Raw genomic sequence first — 21,231 nt, forward strand, 5'->3', positions numbered from 1 at the left:
CCTCTTAGATGGTAGAGGTTGCAGGTTTGGAAGGTGCTGCTGAAGTAGGAAGTAACAAAAAGAAAGACACCTTGTACAAACCTAATAAAGGCATACAATATATATTTTTCATTTGAAACATTATAATGCATATGTGATGAACAGTTATTAGATCATATTGCTCTCTTGAGAATTGCAAATATTATGACAGAAATAAAATTTAACAGTTAGCATTCTCCAACAATTGATACCTGTTGCTGTGAACTGTACTTAAACTGACTCAAAAATGTTGTAGTGGTATTGCGACAACAATTTGCTACTCAAGTGTGAGCCAGCAGTAGCTCATTTCCTTGGCAGAGTAATTCAGTAATCTGCCAAATGTCACACTGTTCAGATATGAATTCTGTCTGTACCATGCACAGAATGAGGTTAGAAAATATGCAAGTGCTTGAATAAATATAAATGAGTTATTTACCAGAAAACGCCAATGGACACTAATTATTATAAAACAATTGGCTTGATTTGACTTTAGCAGAGGTGGATATTCCAGTGGTAGAATTCATGTGTTGTACGATAGAATGAGGTCAGAATTACTGCAGATTGAACTTTGAAGCGTCAGACCAATTCAGACATTCAATTGCATTTCTCCACTGAAAGCATTGTTGTGTGCTTGCTCATCCCTGAAGAATAAATGTACCACTTTAAAAATTGGTTATTGATTTTCCCATTATATTTCTTAAATGAGGGATATTGGCCAAAACCTTCTGGCCTCCAGATCGTTGAAGAACGGGCGTGCGACTGAAGAAGCGCGTCAGGACCTTGCGGAAGTCCTAATATGTGGACCTACATGGAAATTGCCTGGGAAGTTTAAATTTCCAATGGGCAATTCCCAGCTGCCTAGGACCCTGTGCCAATGTGTTCGACTTTGAGCTAGGATCGGAGACTTCAGACATATCTGTGGGACTTACCAGGATAGTTAGACAAATTAAAACTTGGTCCAACACCTGGGTAACTCCACAACCAAACCCCCCCAGTTACCCACACCCTGATTGCCTAACTAACCCTCAACAACCCAACTACCCCCCGCCCCAGCTGACCCAAATCGACTACTCCCTTACATGACTACTGCCCAATTACCCTCCCCAGTCAGCCCCCTTTGATTGCCAGGGCTTTTCCTGAGCCCTCTTCACTTAAAGTCTGCTAACCACAGCCCTTTCCCTACTCTTGAGCTTAACTAGTCTGGGACCTCTCTCTGTCCCTGCCTGAGATTTTTGCCTTTTTAAGGCACCTCCTCCGCCCCACCCCTGGCTGTACCCGACTACCCCCGACCATCACACTAACCACTTACTCAGCTCCCCACCCACCTCACCATTCACTCACTCACCCGACTCACCATTCAGTCACTTACCCATTTACCAATTCCCCCATTCCCCCACCCCATCACTTACCCACTCTTCCATCTTTCATTCACTCATCCATTTACTAGCATTGATTGAACTTATCAGAAAATCAGTAGCTTCAGCCGTAAAAAGGGCTGATTGAGTTCCCTCAGGAATGCTGTGCTGTGCATTTCTTTGACAGGTGGGATCAAAAGATCCCGGAAGAAATGTGCAGCAATGTCAGGTTGAGAAAACCTTCGCGTGCTGCTCTGAAGAATCAGGCCATATTTTACAACAAGACTATCATGTTGTGCATAGTGCACAGCATTTTGAATAATGACTAGGCATATTTGTCACTGGTCCTTTCTTAGTGGATGTAACATAACATAAAAGAACTGTCTTCAGGAAAGCTGTACACTGGTAAAATTGAGGTCTGTCCCCTTTCAAGCTTACAGTGCAAAAGTGCTCAAATACAACAGCTACTTGCATTTATATGGCACCTTTGATATAATAAAACATCCCAAGACACTTCACAGAAGTGTTATCAGACAAAAAAAAAGGCACGTGTTGGGGCTAGTTGCTTTCTCTCAGGAAGATTGATCATTATATTGGTAGCTGCTTGTAAAATCCCTGCCTATCCCCTTTCAGAGACGCTAGTGAGAGAAACAGCGATTCTTGGGCTGGGTGCAGAGGCTAGAAGTGGGTTTGGAATTAAGAATTGGACGTGTCGTGCTGAGGTTTGGAAGCAGAGTTGTTGGTCATAGACTTCCAGCAAGTTTACATAGATAAATAGCTATTACACCATTACCTATTAATAAATCAAGCTTGCAACTGAAACAGGGCACAGAATTTACAGCACAGGAGGAGGTCATTCTGCCCAACCTGCCCATGCTGGCATTTATGCTCTACTCAAACTTCCTCCCATCTTTTCTCTAACCCTATCAGTGTAATCCTTTATTCCCTTCTCTGTCATATGCTTGTATAGCCTCTTTTAAATGCATCTATACTATTTGCTGCAACTAATCCCTGTGATAGCAAGCTCCACCTTTTCACCACGCTTTGGGTAAGGAAATTTCTTGTGAGTTCCCTATTCGATTTCTTAGTGACTATCTTATACTGATGGCCTCTCGTTATATTCTTCTCCATAAAGGCACAAATTCACTCTGTATCCACTCCATCAAAGCTTTTCATGATTTTAAAGAATTGTTAGGTCATCCATCAGTCTTCTTTTGTAAAGAACAAAGAGACCCAGTCTTTTCCATATATCTTATATATATGTATACACCCTCACATTTCTGATTTTATCCCTGTAAACTTTCTGCACTGTTTCCAGCGTCTTTTTTTTACAATATGGTGACCAGAACTTCACGCAGTATTCATTAAGTGTGGTCTAACTAAGATTCAATGCAGATTGAGCATAACTTCCCTACTTTTCAATTCTATTCCTCTAGAAATAAACTCTAGTGCTTGATTTGCTCTTTTGTGACCTTGCTAACCCCACTTTTAGATTTAAGATTCTCTTGGCAGAAATGTGCATTTAAGTGTGGCTATTATCACTCCCAGCAAATAGATTGGAAGCCAAAGCAAACCTTACATCTGCTATGATCAATTTGGTTTTTAAGAAAGATTGTGTAGCTAGAGGTGCTATAGCAATGATGAGAGTGTTAAGTGAAAGAAGCATAGAATACCAGGAAGAAACCTGCTTTGTAGGTTATGAAACATCTTTCAACCGGGTGAACTGGCAAAAGCTGTTAAAAGTGCTGGAGGTGATTAAAGTTGACTGGAGAAATAAGTGAATAATTGTAGCTCTGTACATGAGATAGACTGCTACAATCAGCACAATATTTGGAAAGGCTGAGATGTTGTTATTGGGAGTGGGTGAGACAAGGCTATGTACTATCACCAATGTTCTTGAACATCTATGTTGCAGCCATGATAAAAGAAGCACCAGATGAAGGCAGAAACGTGTCTATGTAGGAGGTGAAGAGTGAGATTTGTAGATGAGCAGGCCCTAGTGGCTAGCACAGCTGAAGATCTAAAATATTAATGGATAGAATTAATGAAGTGGTGAATGAATGAAGATTTGAAGAAATAATGGTGGGACAGCAGAGGTCAAGATACATGCTCAACAGCTGGAACAGCTATGTATCACAATTTAACTAACTGGGAAGCATCTTGCAGAAAATGGTTACTGCCAGAAAGAAATTGGAGCTAGAATAGTAATGACAAAGAATGCATTCTCCAAACATAAATAATTGCTCAGCATAGGATTGAGTAGAGATCTTAAAAAATTATATATATCATTACTGAGTGTCTTGTTGTACAGGGCTGAAATGAGGAGCTTGAGAAAAGTGTACATCGAAGACTAGAAAGTTGTGGAATGTGGTTTTGAGGAATGGAGTGGGTCAGTTGGAGAGGATACAAGAGCAACAAGAAAGCTCTCAGGTTGGTGGAGTAGGAAAGATTCTATAGAGTATCATCAAGAAAAGGTGACAAGGTTAGATTGACCATATTCTAGGCATGAATACATTCTTTTTATTCATTTACAGGTTGTGGGCTTCGCTGGCTGGGCCAGCATTTATTGCCCATCCCTAAATGACCTTGAGAAGGTGGTGGTGAGCTGCCGCCTTGAACTGCTGCAGTCCATGTGGTGTAGGTACACCCACAGTGCAGTTAGGGAAGGAGTTCCAAGATTTTGACCCAGCGACATTGAAGGAACGGCGATATATTTCCAAGTCAGCATGGTGAGTGGCTTGGAGAGGAACTTCCAGGTGGTGGTGTTCCCATGTATCTGCTGCCCTTGTTGTTCTAGATGGTAGGATCATGGGTTTGGAAGGTGCTGCCTAAGGAGCCTTGTTGCGTTTCTGCAGTGCATCTTGTAGATGATACACACTGCTGATACTGTGCGTCGCTGATGGAGGGACTGAATGTTTGTGGATGTGGTGCCAATTAAGCAGGCTGCTTTGTCCTGGATGGTGTCAAGCTTCTTCAGTATTGTTGGAGTTGCACTCATCCAGGCAAGTGGAGAGTATTCCATCCCCTGACTAGTGCCTTGTAGATGGTGGACTGGCTTTGAGGAATCAGGAGGCGTGTTACTTGTCGCAGGATTCCTAGCTTCTGACCTGCTCTTGTAGCCACAATATTTATATGATTGACCAGAAAGTGAACTGGCCTAATGGTAACCCCAAGGATGTTGATAGGGGATTCAGTGATGGTAATGTCATTGAATGTCAAGGGGCGATGGTTAGATTCTCTCTTGTTGGAGATGGTGATTGCCTGGCATTTGTATGGCACAAATGTTACTTGCCACTTGTCAGCCCAAGCCTGGATATTGTCAAGGTCTTGCTGCATACGAACATGGACTGCTTCAGTATCTGAGGAGTTGCGAATGGTGCTGAACATTGTGTAATCATCAGCGAACATCCCCACTTCTGACCTTATGGTGGAAAGAAGGTCATTGATGAAGCAGTTGGAGCTGGTTGGGCCAAGGGCATTACCCTGAGGAAATCCTGAGGTGATGTCCTGGAACTGAGATGATTGACCTCCAACAGCCAGAAAGAAGAAGGTGATTGAAGGAAGACTAGAGGGATATAGACCAAGAAGGAAAAAGAGAATGATGGCATTTGGCAACTTGAAATTAAAAGTTGGAGACTCCTACGAGCAACTGAAGAGGAAAGCGCAAGACCATGGGGCATAGAGAGATGAGCAGAAGATCTGCCTTTCAGCTGATCACTACTACTGCTACATCATTATTCCATGTAAAAGCTGTAGCATTTTAGAGGTTACATGTTCATATACATGTGATAATTTTGTGTCAAGCATATATTTTGTGGTTGTCACAATTTCTGTGGTTTTTGTCATGTTTGGGTTTGTCATGCTTTGGTTTCATATTTAACTATAAGGTAGGTCCGCTTTGCATTATACTTGTATTTCAGCCCTCCAAAGACTAAGCTCAGCCGCATCACCTCCAAACAATCTGAAATGATACTTCAAATAAACCAATAGCACAAACACTACTGGCACACATGTAATATCAAGGGCAGTCCCAAAGTTTCTCCCAGCTCTCTGGCAGAGTTTCACCACTCCTTGCCATGCCAGGCCTTCACCACTCCTCATAAGAGCCTTCACCAATTGCTCCACCCCGTCCGAGTTTTTTGGATATAGTTATCATCAGCGAGGCACACTTCGAACCCTCTCCCCCTCCGGTCATCTCAATCCTGGCAATACTGGTTTCCGGAGATGCCTTTATCCAACCCTTGAATAAATCCCATTAAACAGTCTCGCTTGCTCTGGTACAACTGCCTTTTCCACAGAGGGATTTGCTTCTTCTACCCTTCCGCTTTTTCACTGAACAGTAAAGGCCATTCCTTGAGAGAGGTTCACTACTGCCACAACAGTTTCTGTGACAACACCTTTGTTTTCTGCCCAGCTGCAGCAGAACACCAGCTATAACTCAACACCCCAATTAGTTGCCTGTTTGCTTTTTCTTTAGCTAACACTCATTTCCATAGCAACCTGAATCACGAGCACTTCGCATGAGTCTAATGACGACAATGCCAGGAACCACTTTAACTTCTTCTCCCAGAGTCCCCTTAGCTTCATTTTGGATTTAAAGGGACATTTCAAATTATAAGTGTCTTCCAAATTGCAACTTGGAAGTATTGTGAACTGCGTGGGCGATAGTGTTAAATTTCAAGATAACATAGGCTGGTGGAATCTGTGAACATGTGGCAGATGTAATTTAATAGAGAGAAGTGTGAAGTTACGTTTTGATAGGAAGAACAAAGAGAGGTGAGAGGTCATGTAAAATGAAGGATGAAATTCTAAAGCTAGAGCCTGGCAGGTTGAGAAAGTGGTTAAAAAGGCATATGAATTATGTGCTTTATAAATAGAGGCATAGTGTATAAATGCAAGGATATCATGATGAAACTTTATGAAATGCTGGTTTAACCTTAACTGGAGTATTGACTGCACTTTAGGAAGGATGTGAAGACATTAGAGAGGCTGAGGAAAATATTTGAGAATAGTTCTAGGCATGAGAGACTTCAGTTATTTGAATAGGTTGGAGAAGCTGTGGATTAGTACTTGAAGAGAGGAAATTTGCAGGGCTACAGGGAAAAGGCAGGCCAGCATGGACATGATGGGGAAATGCCCTCCTCTGCTGTAACTATTTCATGATACCATGATTATACCTACTACTCTGTTGAAAATGTTGTGCATTGAAAGAAAACTCAAAGATATGAAACAGATGAATCCTAACTTGTGAAATATGGAGCGAGGTAGTAAGGACTATGTAATGTATGAACTGTGTATGTGAAGTCTAAAGGTATGTGCCATGTTTATAATGTGCATATTTTGTTTGCTAACACTTCTGTGAAGTACCTTGGGGTGTTTTACTGCTTTAAAGGTGTATAAATGCAAGTTTTTGTTGCATATTATCTACGTTTCTCTGTTGCAATATAGAAGACATGAACATAGATATGATTGAAAATCTTGAATAGGGCATGTGCTTCCTGCCCTTAAACCTTTCTGTTGTCATAATTTTTGGTTCATGTTTTTATTTCATAGTTGTTGGTTCATGTTTTTACGTCAACATTTAGCATTGTAAATTGTAATTATGGATGGGCAGTAAATGCTGGCCTGGCCAGCAATGCCCACATCCCATGAATGAATATTAAAAAAATGCTTCCCATTCCATTTTTCTATTAACTGTCAAAATGTACTTGTAAGCTCTGGATGCTAGAAAGATGTTCAGTTCTAGATTATTGACCTCCTTGACTTCTGTGAAAAGAGCTCACCAAAAGAATAAAAACAAAAACTGTCCCTTTTATTCCATTTGACCCCTTCCCCTACTTTTTCAACGACATAAAACTTGTCACATTTCTACGTCCCTTCAGTTCCAAAGAAGAGTCACATTGGACTTGAAACATTGACACTATTTCTCTTTCTTCAAATGCTGCCAGACCTGCTGAGTTTTTCCAGCACTTTCTGTTGTTAAAAGAAAAACCTGTTGGTCTGGAGCTTTTTTGGCATTATTTACCCAAAATTTGCATAAGTAGGTCATAAGGTCATGGAATTCCATGTGCAAATCGAGTTTCCACGATGATCTGCACCAGTTCTGAAAACATTGGGCGGGATTTTCTGGCCCCGACGGCAGTGGGCGTCGTCACGAGTAGGATGGAGAGCCGTTGACTTTTAAAACCTCTCCAAATTTTCCCGCCCCATCCTCAATGATGCTCGACCGGGCTTGAAAACCCATCTATTGTGTTAGAGGCTGGCCATCCTTCAGTATGAATTACGTTCATTTGCATGTGCATGAGGAAGCTCTAAAAATTAAAATTAAGTTAGGTCTTTTGCACAAGAACACTACTAGGTACATTTTAAATGTCTTGAATGTAGTTTCATTGGTTAAGAAATTTGACTACTGTATCTCAATATAACTCAAAACTAGTTTAAAAAGTTCTACATATTTTTAAAAAGCCATTGCCTGTAATTTAAAATCAGGTTACTTGCAGGTGGTGGATAGCGACTGTGATTGAAATGCTTATTTTTTGTAATCAATGTATTTCCGGCTACACTTATCAAATTTTCACCAAGCCGTCACACTTAGAATATATGGAGAAACGTTTTCTAAAGCAATTTAAAAAAAAAATATAGCTTAAAACATTGCCTCACTGCATTGCTTTGTGGCAGATTTTGCATTCACCAATATGAGCTTGAACAGAAACTCAGGAAGAAAAGCACTTAAGACTAGCACAGTTTTGGCTGCAATTTATGCCTGAATTGCTGACTGCACCCAAAGCAGAAATTCTACCCCGTTACATTTTATAACATAATTAAAGCATGTTTATATCCTTATGTTAAACAGGAATTAAGTACACTCGACATTCACCTTTCGTATCCACTAACTCATGACTTATTATTTTCCTTGTTTAGTATCTGATCACTTAACAAGAAACCATTGTCCCTGGGTTCAAATGACAATATACTGCTTGAGCTTCATTTTTCTTAATCAGACAAGAATTCCTTGACATATATTTTTCCCTAGTCGCATGCAGTTTTCTCCAGATAATTTACATTTTGTATATTTTTGCTTAAATGTCATTCTCATTAAGTGACTTTGAATTAACAAGAGTAAAATTTATTGTCCTGTTAAGCATATTTCATGGTATGAAAGGGCAATATTGCTATGGCGTGGGGTATGAATATTAAAGGCCTTACAGAATCCCTTCTAACTCACTAAGTATATATGCAGCAGCTAAATATTAGGCCTTGTCTTATAAACATAATCTCTGAATTTACTAGCTCTGTATACAAGAAGTTTCACAACCTTCTTATTTCCAACAGCATATTACTCCGGACAGTTACATTCCATGCCTGTCTGACCTTTGCAAGGCCCTTTGGGAAGTCATGCTGAGTTACTATCGGACCATGTCATGGCATGAAGAGCATGACAATGAAGAATCTGCTCCAGCTTCTGGTAGGGAATGAAACAACAAATGCACATAATAATAACAACATTATAATGGAAATATGAAACCGGCTTTTTCTTAGATCACTTGGTTCTTCAGTTTTAAATGGTTTCATCAAAAGATCTTTGTGAGTAATGTGTTGAGGTGATGCAAACTCAAAATAATCAGTTAAATCTCTTTTTAATGTAATGAGTAGAGCTTTCCGAATGTTCAAATAGAGATACCGTTATTAATATTCAAGTTATTACATTGAACAAGCAAGGTGGTTTCTACTTATGTAGTGGAAAAACAAAGTAAAAACAACTTTAAGTTTTGTACTCGTGCTGTAAAGTGGAACTTTAATCTTAATCTTATGACTCAGAGGTGAGAGTGCTTCCAGCTGAGCTAGGCTGACACCGCAGCACAGTACATGTAGTTCAGATTTCTTCATGCATGATCAGGAAAAGTGAGTACCTGACTTGGCATGGAATGAAAATGTTGGGCTGGAGAATGGAACTATGATTTTGAAGATGAATACACTCAAGCTTGGTCGTTGACAATATAATCTACAAGTCACTTACATATGCATATCTTTGCCATAGAGCCAAGTTCACCAATCAAGATCAACCATGTTACTGACTATAGGCAAACCATTAAGAAGGCTTGGATTTTGCAGCTTTTTTTTGGAATACTGTAGCACTGTGTTCACTATATGGATTGAATAAGATTATATTACACAATAAAAACATCCAGTGACTTCTTACACTGCCCAGAATGAGGGCACAAAAATAAAAAAGAAATAATACTGGAAACCTCAGGAACTTGCATCTGTAAAGAGAAAAAAACAGCATATGGCATTTCAGATTTGTAAGCCTTCAACAAAACTGAAGACTGAACAATGAACAGGCATGTTAATAAGGTTGGAAAGCATTGAGATGAATAGGGAGGAAGGGGAGAGAATCAACACATTAATTAGAGAGGGAGCAATGCATGATTGGCAAACTACTTAAGTTGCTTTTTAATTTGTTCTTGGGGTGTGCATAATGTTGACAAGGTTAAATTTTTGAAGGAAAAACTGTTTCGACAGCTGCATTCCATGAGGCAATAGTGCACCCATACTTGATTTGTGATGGTTGAGTGAGAGCATTATTCTCTGATTCGTTGGTAGCAGATCCACTTAACTCTGTCCATAACCTGTAGCTTTTTCCACCAGAGTCACTGATGTTAGCTGGGGCATAAACAATTGGCTTTTTTGTTTCCCTGCTCTATTGGAAGGATATATGGGCCAATTAAGATACCTTCACGACCAAATTACATGCTTTCAGTTGTTCTAGACTTACAGTACGTCACCTTTCCCTACCATGTACCAAGTGCAGAATATCTTATTAGGCAGCTATCTCTGATACCAATGTAACTTTTAATATCCCTTTGTAAACATTTGGATGGAGAAGTAACTGCTGTGAATTATAATTACTAATCTTATACCATCTCTTTTCTCCCCATTTAGCCAGTGATATTTTTATGTTTTTATGGGATGTTAATATACTGGATATTTTCACAACGCAGAGAGAATTGTCTGCATGCAGTAGGCTTTCGAGTGTTGTGAGTGCAGAAAATATTAGCACAGCAGTGAGAAAATCAATGTTTGGTTGAATAAACAGCCATATGACGGCAACAATATGCTTTGAAAAGGATGAAGAAATTAATATAGTATATTAGTTATATACATCTTAATAAATACAATTTTTTTGTGAAATGTAATTTTTTCATTGCAGATGGCCGAAATGAGATTTCCTCAGATGATGCCAACTTTAATCGAAGCTATGTGAAAAAGAAACTAGAACATGGCCTTTCCCGCATCTGGCAGGTTTGTGCCTCACTTGGTGAATAACATTTTTAAAAATCTACTGGATGGTCTATATTTTAAATCTCAAGGAATATTACTATTAAAAAGTACAGTACTTGATTATAGGATGATTCTTTACTGCACCTTCTAATGCAGCACAAATTGCTTTACCTTACTAATGACAACATAAGCACCTAAGTGCAACATACCCTTTGCTATAAATTGGCTTTTATATAGATCTTGAATGTGGGATTACAGAGGAATGTTACACTGTTACCAAACACTGCAAGTAAATGTGCATTTGCTCTACATAATTATGCCTGTATTTGGATCATCTACAGGCATCTGCGATACTTGTAGACCTCCATATCAACTCAAATTTAATTTCACATTGTGCCATACAGCCAGGAATGGTCATTTGACATGATTGAACCTAGAGAGTACCCATGTGCCTTTGCTATTGTTCACTCACATGAGAGGCACATAGAGAAAATAAGATTTGTGTTTGTCCAGCTCCTCTTTAAGTATGTCAAACTTTCCGAAGCCTTTAACATATAACTAATTATTTTGAAATGTGGTGACTCTCATGTAGACAAATTTAGCACCATTTTCTTTTGCATAAAATATCAAGAATAGTAATTCAGTAAATCTTATTTGAAACATTGTTTGAGAGAGGAACATAGGCCAGTAATTGTGGTGAAATGCTTTGACAGCACCAACCTGTATATCCCCAACTACAGGCTTGAGCGCTGTAAGCATTGTGACCTGAGTTGTAGCAATTTCATCAGTTGCTCTTTTAAGACTAGAACTACAGAGGCTCTAGAAAGGATAGCTGGAGGTGATCTATATTATTAGCAGTCACTTCCGTAGTCAGTGGGCCTGAAACTTGGTCTCTGGGGAACGTTTTTGGTTCATTTGCATGAATTATGAATGTGCACAGCTGGCATGATTGGAAGGTGTGTGCGGGTGATGTGTAGTCGTACAAGGATGTTAGTTGAGTTCTGTGTTTCTGGGAGTGGTGCTGGGTGAGGCTCAATGGTGTATTGAGCACTGTGAGAGGATTGTGGTGTAGTGGGTGAGGGATGTGATGTACAGATGCATTCATTCACCTTAACCACCTTAGTAAGGTCATTACATTTTTTTTGGCACTTGCTGCCACTGTTATGGTCCTGCTCAGGGCACTCATGATCTTTGCCACTATTAGAGTAAATTAGCAAGAAATGTAAAAACATCCATTAAGAGCTTCCCCAAATATGTAGAAAGGAAGAGATTAGCTCAATTTGGTTCCTTGGAAGGTGAGACTGGGGAATTAATAACGGAAAACAAGAAAATGGCAAAAACCTCACAGTAGAAGACACTAAAAGCATCCCAAGAATAGAAAATTAAGGGGCAAAAGCAATGGAGGAACTTAATCACTATCACTAGAGAAAAAGTACTGGGAAAGCATAAAACTAAAGGCTGACAAGCCCTAAACCTGACGACCTGCACCCTTGGGCCTTAAAGAAGCAGTTGCAGCAATAGTGGATGCGTTGGTTGTATCTTCCAAAATTCCCCAGATTTTGGACAGGCCTTGGCAGATTAGAAAACTGTAAATGTAATGGCCTTTTTCAGGATGGAAAGTAGGAAAATATAGGTCGGTTAGCCTAATATCTGTCATTGGGGAAAATGCTGGAACCCATTATTAATTGTTAGCAAGACATTTGGAAAGTCATAATACAATCAAGCAGAGCCAACATGGTTGTATGAAAGGGAAATCATGTTTGACAAATTTATTAGAATTCTTTGAGGACGTAACAAGCAGCATGGATAAAGAGGAACCAGTAGATCTGTGTTTGGATTTCCAAAAGGTATTCGATAAAGTGCCACATAAAAGGTTACTACACAAGATAAGCGCTCATGGTGTTGGGGTAATATATTGATATGTTTAGACGATTGGCTAACTAAAAGGAAAAGAGAGTCAGGACAAATGGACCATTTTCAGGTTCATCAGCTGTAACTAGTGGGGCACCATAGGGATCAGTGCTGGCGCCTCAACTATTTACAATCCATGTTAATAACTTTGATGAATGGACAGAGTGTATTGTAGCCAAATTTGTAGAGGATACAAAGGTAGGAAGGAAAGCAAGTTGAGGAAGACACCCAAAATCTGCAAAGGATATGGAGAGGTTAAATGAGTGGACAAAAATTTGGCAGATGATTAATATTGGAAAATATGAGGTTGTCTACTTTGGTAGGAAGAATAGAAGAACAGAATATTTCATTGGAGAGATGCTACAGATTGCCGTGGCACAGAGGGATCTGGGTATCCTCGCACATGAATCAGAAGTTCGCACACAGGTTCAGCAAATAATTTGGAAGGCAGATGCATTTTGGCCTTTCTTGCAGGTGCATTGGAGTATAAAAGCAGGGAAGTCTTGATATAACTGTACACACTAAGAGTACTGCATATAGTTTTGGTCTTCTTATTTAAGAAGGGATATACTTGTCTTGGAGACAGTTCAGAGAAGGTTCACTAGCTTGATTTCTGGGATGAAAGGGTTGTCTTGTGAGGAAAGGTTGAGCAGATCAGGCATATACTCATTGGAGTTTAGAAGAATGAGTTGTGATCTAGCAGGGAGACTTTTTTAAAAAAAAGAGCGCAGAGGGCAGGGAGACTCATTTAAATAGGGCGGGGAGACTCATTTAAATAGGGCGGGGAGACTCATTTAAATAGGGCGGGGAGACTCATTTAAATAGGGCGGGGAGACTCATTTAAATAGGGCGGGGAGACTCATTTAAATAGGGCGGGGAGACTCATTTAAATAGGGCGGGGAGACTCATTTAGATAGGGCGGGGAGACTCATTTAGATAGGGCGGGGAGACTCATTTAGATAGGGCGGGGAGACTCATTTAAATAGGGCGGGGAGACTCATTTAAATAGGGCGGGGAGACTCATTTAAATAGGGCGGGGAGACTCATTTAAATAGGGCGGGGAGACGCGTTTCAAAAGCGGGCGGGGCGGCGCGTTTCAAAAGCGGGCGGGGGATCAGTGAGACCAGTGGTGGAGTGACCTCATGAACCACAACGTGACGCGAGTGCAGGGAAACCAGCTGATTGGTGAGTACTTCTAGTCTTTAAAGTAAAGTCTTTAGTTTGTGTTTAGGTTTCTAATTTTTTTTCTCTCTTCTCCTTAAAAATAGCTTGTTAAGTATAAGATTGATATTGATGTAAAAAAAAATTACAATGTAAAGAGCGGGAGATTCTTCAGGTGTAAAGAGCAGGGATACTAGAATGATTAATTAATTAAATAAAATACAGTAGTCATGGCAGGACGGGTGATGTGTTGCTGCTGCAACATGTGGGAGCTGCTGGACACCAAGGTGATCCAGAGTGAACACGCCTGTAGCAAGTGTTTGCAGCTCGAACCTCCGATCCGCATTGAGGAGCTGGAGTCCGAGCTGCAGACATTGCGCCACATCAGGGAGGGTGAAAGTTACCAGGACACTTTGCTCCAGGAGGCAGTCACACCCCACAGGTTAGATAATTCAAATTTGGTCCATGATCAGGAATGGAGGATGTGACTGCAAGTGAGGCAGGTATGGGGACCCGGGGGTAGCATTCGAGGAGCCGCAGCACCTGTAATTGTCCAACAGTTACAAGGTTCTTGCAAGTTGTGTGGATGAGAGCGGAGACTGCAGGGAGGATGAGCAAACTGACGTCGGCACTGTGTTACAGGGAGCCATTCAAGTGGGGGGAGGAGATAGGAATGTAGCAGTAGTGTGGGCAGTATAATTAGGGCGATAGATACTGTTCTCTGCAGCCGTGAACGTGAGTCCTGAAGGCTGTGTTGCCTGCCCAGTGCCAGGGTTAAGACCATCTCAGGGCTGGAGGGGAACTTGGAGTGGGAGGGGAGGGATCCAGTTGTCATCGTCCATGTTGATACCAACGACATTGATAGGACTAGAAAGGAGGTTCTGCTGAAAGAAGTTGAACAGTTGGGAGCTAAATTAAAAAACAGAACCTCCAATGTAATAATCTCAGGATTACTACCTAAGCCACAGGCAAACTGGCACGGGGTAAATAAGGTCAAGGAGTTAAATGCGTGGCTCAAAGATTGCTGTAGGAAGAATAGGTTTCAGTTCATGGGGCACTGGCACCAGAACTGGGGTAAAAGGGTGCTGTTCCAATGGGTTGGGCTTCACTTGAACCGTGCTGGGACCAATGTCCTGGCAAATCGAATAACTAGGGCTGTAGAGAGGGCTTCAAACTAAATAGAGGGCGAGAGGGTTCTGGAGAGGGGGTACGTTGGCTTACAAAGCAAAAGGATATGGCAGCATTGCAGGGCAGTTAATTAGGTGATGATTCCCAGAGTGTGACAGGAAGGGACAGTGTACAAACATGAAAAATCAGCAGCAAATAGGGTCAAAGGGGAAAACAATGGTTAAAAAGGCAAAATGACTGGTTCTTTACTTAAATGCACATAGTATTCAGAACAAGATAAATGAATTAACAAGCACAAATAGAGATTAATGGGTATGATCTTATAGCCATTACGGAGACATGGTTACAAGGAGATCAAAGCTGGGAACTAAACATTCAGGGATTTGTGACTTTTCAAAAGAACAGACAGGAAGGAAAGGGTGGTGTGGTAGCTTTGTTAGAACGAGATGGAATAAGTACGATAGCAAGAAATTATCTTGCATCAGGAGATGTAGAATCCATATGGGTGAAGGTAAGAAATAACAAGGGGAAGAAGACACTGGTGAGAGTAGTCTATAGGTCCCCTGACAGTAGCTATATGTAGGGAATAAATCAGGGGATAATGAGGGCATGTAAAAAAGGCAGTAGATTAATCATGGGTGACTTTAATCTTCTTGTAGATTGGAAAAATCAAATTGGTAGAAATAACCGTGAGCAAGAATTCATAGTGTGTATTCAGGACAGTTTCCTAGAACAATATGTTGTGGATCAAACCAGGGGTCAGGCTAATTTGGATCTAGTAATGTGTAATGAGGCATGTTTGATAAATGATCTCAGAGTAAAAGATCCCCGAGGAAACAGTGACCATAACACGATAGAATTTAGCATTCAGTTTGTGTGAGAAACTTGGGTCAGAAACAACTGTGCTAAACTTAAATAAGGGTCATTACAAAAGAATGAGGGCAGAGTTGGCTGGAGTGAACTGGGAAAGGAGTTTAGCAGAAAAGACGGTTGATGAACAATGGCAGGTATTTAAGAAAATGGTTCATGACTCACAATAAAGATATATCCCAGTGAGGAAAAGGATTCTAGGAAGGGGATAAGCCAACCACGGTTAACCAAGGAAGTTAAGGAGTGTATCAAATTGAAAGAAGAAAAACATACAATGTGGCAAAGATTAGTGATAAGCCAGAGGTTGGCAAAGTTTTAAAAACCAACAAAAGATGACCAAAAAAATAATAGAGGGAGAAAATAAATTTTGATGGTAAACGAGCAAATATTATAAAAACGGACAGTAAGAGCTTCTTTAAATGTATAAAAAAGGGAGAGAGAGGCAAAAGTGAACATGTGCCCCTTAGAGAATGATGTTGGGGAAATAATAATGGGGAAACAGGAAATGGCAGGGGAGTTGAATAAATATTTTGTGTCAGTCTTCATAATAGAAGACACAAATAGCATTTCAAAAATACTAAATAATCAAGGGGCAAAAGTGGGGGAGGAAATAAATACAATAACTATCACTGGAGAAGAAGTACTAGGGAAACTAATGAGGCTGAAAGCTAATAGGCTCCCTGGACTGATGGGTTGCATCCTAGGATATTAAAGGAAGTAACTACACAGATAGTGGATGCACTGGTAGTAATCTTCCAAGATTCCTTAGATTCTGGAAAAGTCCCAGAGGATTGGAAAACTGCCATTGTAACACCCTTATTCAAAAAGTGAGGGAGACAAAAAATAGGTAACTATTGGTCAGTTAGTTTAACATACATCACTGGGAAAACGTTAAAGTCTCTCATAAAGGATGTAATAGCAGAGCATTTAGAAATGCATAATATAATCAAGCAGAGTCAGCATGGCTTCATGAAGAGACAATCATACCTGACAAATTTATTATAATTCTTTGAAAAGGTAACAAGCAGAATAGATAAAAGGGAACCCAGTAGATGTAATATATTTGGATTTCCAAAAGGTGTTTGATAAGGTACCGCATGTAAGATAAGAGCCCATGGTGTTGGGGGTAGTTTATTAGCATAGATAGAGGATTGGCTAATTAATAGAAGACAGAGAGTTGGGATAAGGGGAGCATTTTCAGGATGACAACCTGTCACAAGTGGAGTGCCACAGGGATCAGTCTTGGGGTCACAATTATTTACAATATATATTAATGACTTGGCTGAGAGAAGTGAATGTACTATTGCCAAGTGGTGAGGATGACAGAGTCTACAGAGGGATATAGGGAGGTTAAGTGAGCGGGCAAAAACTTGGCAGATGGAAGATAATGTGGGAAAATGTGAGGTTCTGCACTTTGGCAGGAAGAATAGAGGAGCTGAATATTGTTTAAATGGAGAAAGACTGCAGAAAGTTGCAGTACAGAGGGATTTGGGGGTCATTGTGCATGAATCCCAAAAAGCTAACATACAAGTCCAACAGGTAATGGGGAAGGCAAATGGAATGTTGGCCTTAGTTTCAAAGGGAATGAGGTATAAAAATAGGGAAGTCTTGCTAAAACTATACAAAGTACTGCTTAGATCACACCTAGAATACAGTGAACAGTTTTGGTCTCCTTATCTCAGGAAAGGTATATTGGCATTGGAGGCAGTCCAGAGAAGGTTTGCTAGCTTGATCCTGGGTATGGAGGGATTTTCTTATGAGGAGAGGTTGAGTAGGTTGGGCCTGTACTCATTGGAGTTTAGAAGAATGAGAGGCGACCTTATTGAAACATATAATATTCTTAAGCACTTGACATGGTAGATGCTGAGAGGTTGTTTCCCTTTGTGGGGCAGTCTAAGACCGGAGGGCTTAATCTCAGAGTAAGGGGTCACTCATTTAAGACAGGGATGAGGAAGAATTTCTTCTCTGAAGGTCGTCAATCTGTGGAATTCTTTACCGTAGAGGGCTGTAGAGGATGTGTTGTTAAGTATATTCAAGGCTGAAATAGACATTTTTAATCAGTAAGGGAATCAAGGGTTATAGGGGAAAGGCAGAAAAGTGGCGTTGAGGATTATCAGGTCAGCCATGATCTCATTGAATGGCGGAGCAGACTTGATGGGCCGAATGGCCTACTTCTGCTCCTACGTCTTATGGTCTTGTCTTTTGAAACATGGAAGATTTTGAGGAGGTATGACAAGTTAGATTCTGAAAGAATGCTTCCACTTGTGGGGGAATCCAGAACTAGTTTCAGAATAAGATCTCCCATTTGAGGTAGAGATGAGGAATTTCTTCGTTTGGGGTCATTAATCTATGGAATTCTCCATCCAGATACTATTGGAGGTTGAATCATTGAATATATTCAAAGCCGCCAAGATAGACAGATTCTTGACCTACAACAGAGTCTTAGTTGTAATAGCTAAATAAAATGCTGAAAAACAATCTCGTGCAGAGGTCTAAATAGGAGAGTAATGCTAGTTCAGTGCAGTTTTTATTTGACCTAGCTATCGGATTTGGGAACCACGTATGTCTAGCTATGTTAAGACCAGCAATCTAACGCAAAATCTCATGTCTTTCTACAAGCAATGAAATTTAATTGAGCCCTACTGCTTTGACTTTAAACTCTGAAATTATAATTCTAATATTTAATGAGTTTAATATGAGTTCTTGCGTTATTACTGACCGTTATATTCTTGTTTTATAGGATGTTCAGTTGAAAGCAAAAACATATTTGCTTGGGACAGATTTATCCAATTTCAAGTATGATGATTTTATTTTTGTACTGGACATTATTAGCAGGTATTGGGGCAATACTTATACAGAACTGGCACAATGTTTTAATTCAACATATTGTATGTACTAAATTTATTTCAAACATCATTGTTATTTATTTGTGAACCAGACTAATGCAAGTTGGTGAAGAATTTTGTGGCAGTAAATCGGAGGTGTTGCAGGAGTCTATTCGGAAACAAAGCGTGAATTATTTTAAAAGCTATCACAGGTAAAAGTCATTCATTTTTATTAGAATGCAATTACATTTTGATGTACCTCCTCCCTCAAATAGTGTGTTCCCAGTGTAAAGGTAAATATTTTGTTATAGGCTCTTAAATTATAGCTTCATGGTCACTTATACTGACAGGAGCTTCTTATTTCAAGATTTGTTAAACTGAATTCAAATTTTTGTCATTTTCCACAGTTTCTTTGCTCCATTATTCTGCTTTCGAGAATGGGGAAGAAATCTGACCAAAAATGTCAGCAGTATAACATAAAACTTCTGGCGAGCTGGTGTGGGATAAATTCAGAACATTTTTCGCAGCTCAAAACCAGGCATCCGCAAGGTGCTGTGGGCCATCAGCATCAGAATTGTATTCAAACACAATCTCATGGCCCAGCATTTCCCTCATTCTATCATTACTATCAAGCCAGGGGACCAACCCTTCATCAATGGAGAGTGCAGGAGAGCATGGCAGGAGCAGCACCAGGCATATCCAAAAATAAAATGCTTATCTAGTGAAGCTAAAACACAATTGTAAATAAGTGTTGTTTTCCTTGGTTGCGCATCTGAAGACACCCCTGAAAAATTAGTGCCATGCATAGGAAAAATGAATATTAATCCTTTATCCTATTCAGTACTTGAATGGCACACCAACTGTGTTTCCCATATGGCTTTTTAGGTGGCTGTGCTTGATGTGTCTGAAAGAAGTATGCTAATCTAAACTATGTGCAACTGAATGTCAGAGACTGCTGCACTTAGATTTGATATTTGGGTACAGTTTAGGCACAAACTCTGCCAGAACAAACTGTCAGGAAGATATAATAATTCTCAATGTTATTGGAATTTATGTAAAGTAGAGTAAAAGTGAGGCCTGTGTCTGTATGTGTGTGTGACTTAATGCATTAAAGGCAGCTGGTCTGAAGGCTTTGATGTATTAGAAAATAAGCTAGGTTTGAAATGTTAAGTAGGTAGATATAGGTGTAAAGAGAACATTTGCATTTTTAAATGAAACAGACTAGTTTAATTTCAAAGGAGGGGTGAAATGTGTTACCTAGCCAGGTCTGGTAGAATTGGTACTGAGAGATTTTTATTATCAGAGGGGTAAAGTCCAAAGACATAGTTAAATCATGGGAATTTACATTCAAAGAGGAAAATATGTATAAAGGAGCAAAGGTGTGTAAGGGCAGGCATTCTAAGATCTAAACAAGTGTAAAAAGTCTTCAGCATCTATGCTTCAAGTTACTGTCTACAAAACTGAAGTTAAGAAAACTCACTTTGAATTGGATTGTTCAGATTATTGTGTTTCTTTTTCTGGGCCTTTTAAAATCTGTGTGTCTTACTGTTGCCTTAACGAAAGTGTAACTGGGAGTTAGATTAACTAGGGGATTTAGAAGTTATCATAGTAGTAATTTATAGATCTATGTACGTATTTAAAATAATTTCTTCTATTAATAAAGGTTTAATTTAGTTTTGTAAGAAACCTAAAAGACTTGGCCTTATTACTACTGAATTCAAGACACGCATCTTGAAATTTATACAAATTACAAAACAGTTGTGGCAGTTGCTTCAAGTTTCCCTTTGGGATTTGAGCAGCTCAGCATTTATCATCAACTGTGCCATAACACAAACCTGTTGCTACTGCTTCTGGAGCTGGCACTTTTCTGTCGGTCTTTAGGGACAGGCCTATTTGTCGGAAGGATTTTTATTCTTGCCTTTTTGAATATAAAGTGATTTTGTTTGATTTGCACACCTTCCCCTTTTCCTCCCCACCACCTCCAAAATTCTTTTGCAATATAACTTATTTGGAGTAAGTATTGGGCACGTAGCTGCAAACTCCATTGACAGCTACTGAAGTAATCCACAGGGCCATCCCCTAAACCTTGAACAATTGTTTCCTTACCACAAAGGACTAGGTGTCCTCCTTTCCCAGACCTTATACCTGCTCCACGTTGCCTGAATTGAAATAAGTTCTCACCTTCAAACCAGCACTACCCTGTTATTTGCATGCTATTGGTTTTTATACCAACTCACTTGCCATGTTCCTTCACCAATGAAAAAAGTATGCCATTCAGCCCTTTGAGCCTGTTCTGTCATTCAGTTAGGTTCACTACCTTTTATGTGAAGAAGTACTTCCTGAGTTCACCCCAGAATGGCCTGGCTCTAATTGTAAGGGATTACCCGTTGTTTTAGACTATCCAACTGGAGGCATTAGTTATTCACTATCTACCCTATCGGTTCCTTTAATCATTATAAACACCTCAATTATATCACCCCTAACTACAGCTTGGCCCACTTACCAGCTCCCTCCAAGGCAGGCTGCATGACAAGTAGACTGCTGCTTGTACTGCTGCCACCATAGCAGCCACAACAGCAGTACAAACACATTGACAAAGGACACGCTTCTAAATTAGCGTGGAGAGCACCAACATGAAAATCACAGCTTCTGCCACCTACAATTACTCAAAACTTTTCTAC

General features: G+C 40.0%; 1 protein-coding gene across 2 annotated transcripts in view; it reads left to right on the top strand.

Moving 5' to 3' along the window:
- Positions 1-21,231, top strand: part of vps50 (VPS50 EARP/GARPII complex subunit) — a 212,965-nt gene that overhangs the window by 96,601 nt on the left and 95,133 nt on the right. For both annotated transcript variants that reach the window (XM_078538745.1, XM_078538746.1), the window contains exons 13-16: positions 8,706-8,838; positions 10,585-10,676; positions 18,466-18,560; positions 18,664-18,762. In XM_078538745.1, coding sequence (XP_078394871.1) covers positions 8,706-8,838; positions 10,585-10,676; positions 18,466-18,560; positions 18,664-18,762 — 419 coding nt within the window. The remainder of the gene's footprint in view (positions 1-8,705; positions 8,839-10,584; positions 10,677-18,465; positions 18,561-18,663; positions 18,763-21,231) is intronic.

The sequence above is a fragment of the Cetorhinus maximus genome, chromosome 3, assembly GCF_964194155.1.
Source record: "Cetorhinus maximus chromosome 3, sCetMax3.hap1.1, whole genome shotgun sequence".
Taxonomy (NCBI): Eukaryota; Metazoa; Chordata; class Chondrichthyes; order Lamniformes; family Cetorhinidae; genus Cetorhinus; species Cetorhinus maximus.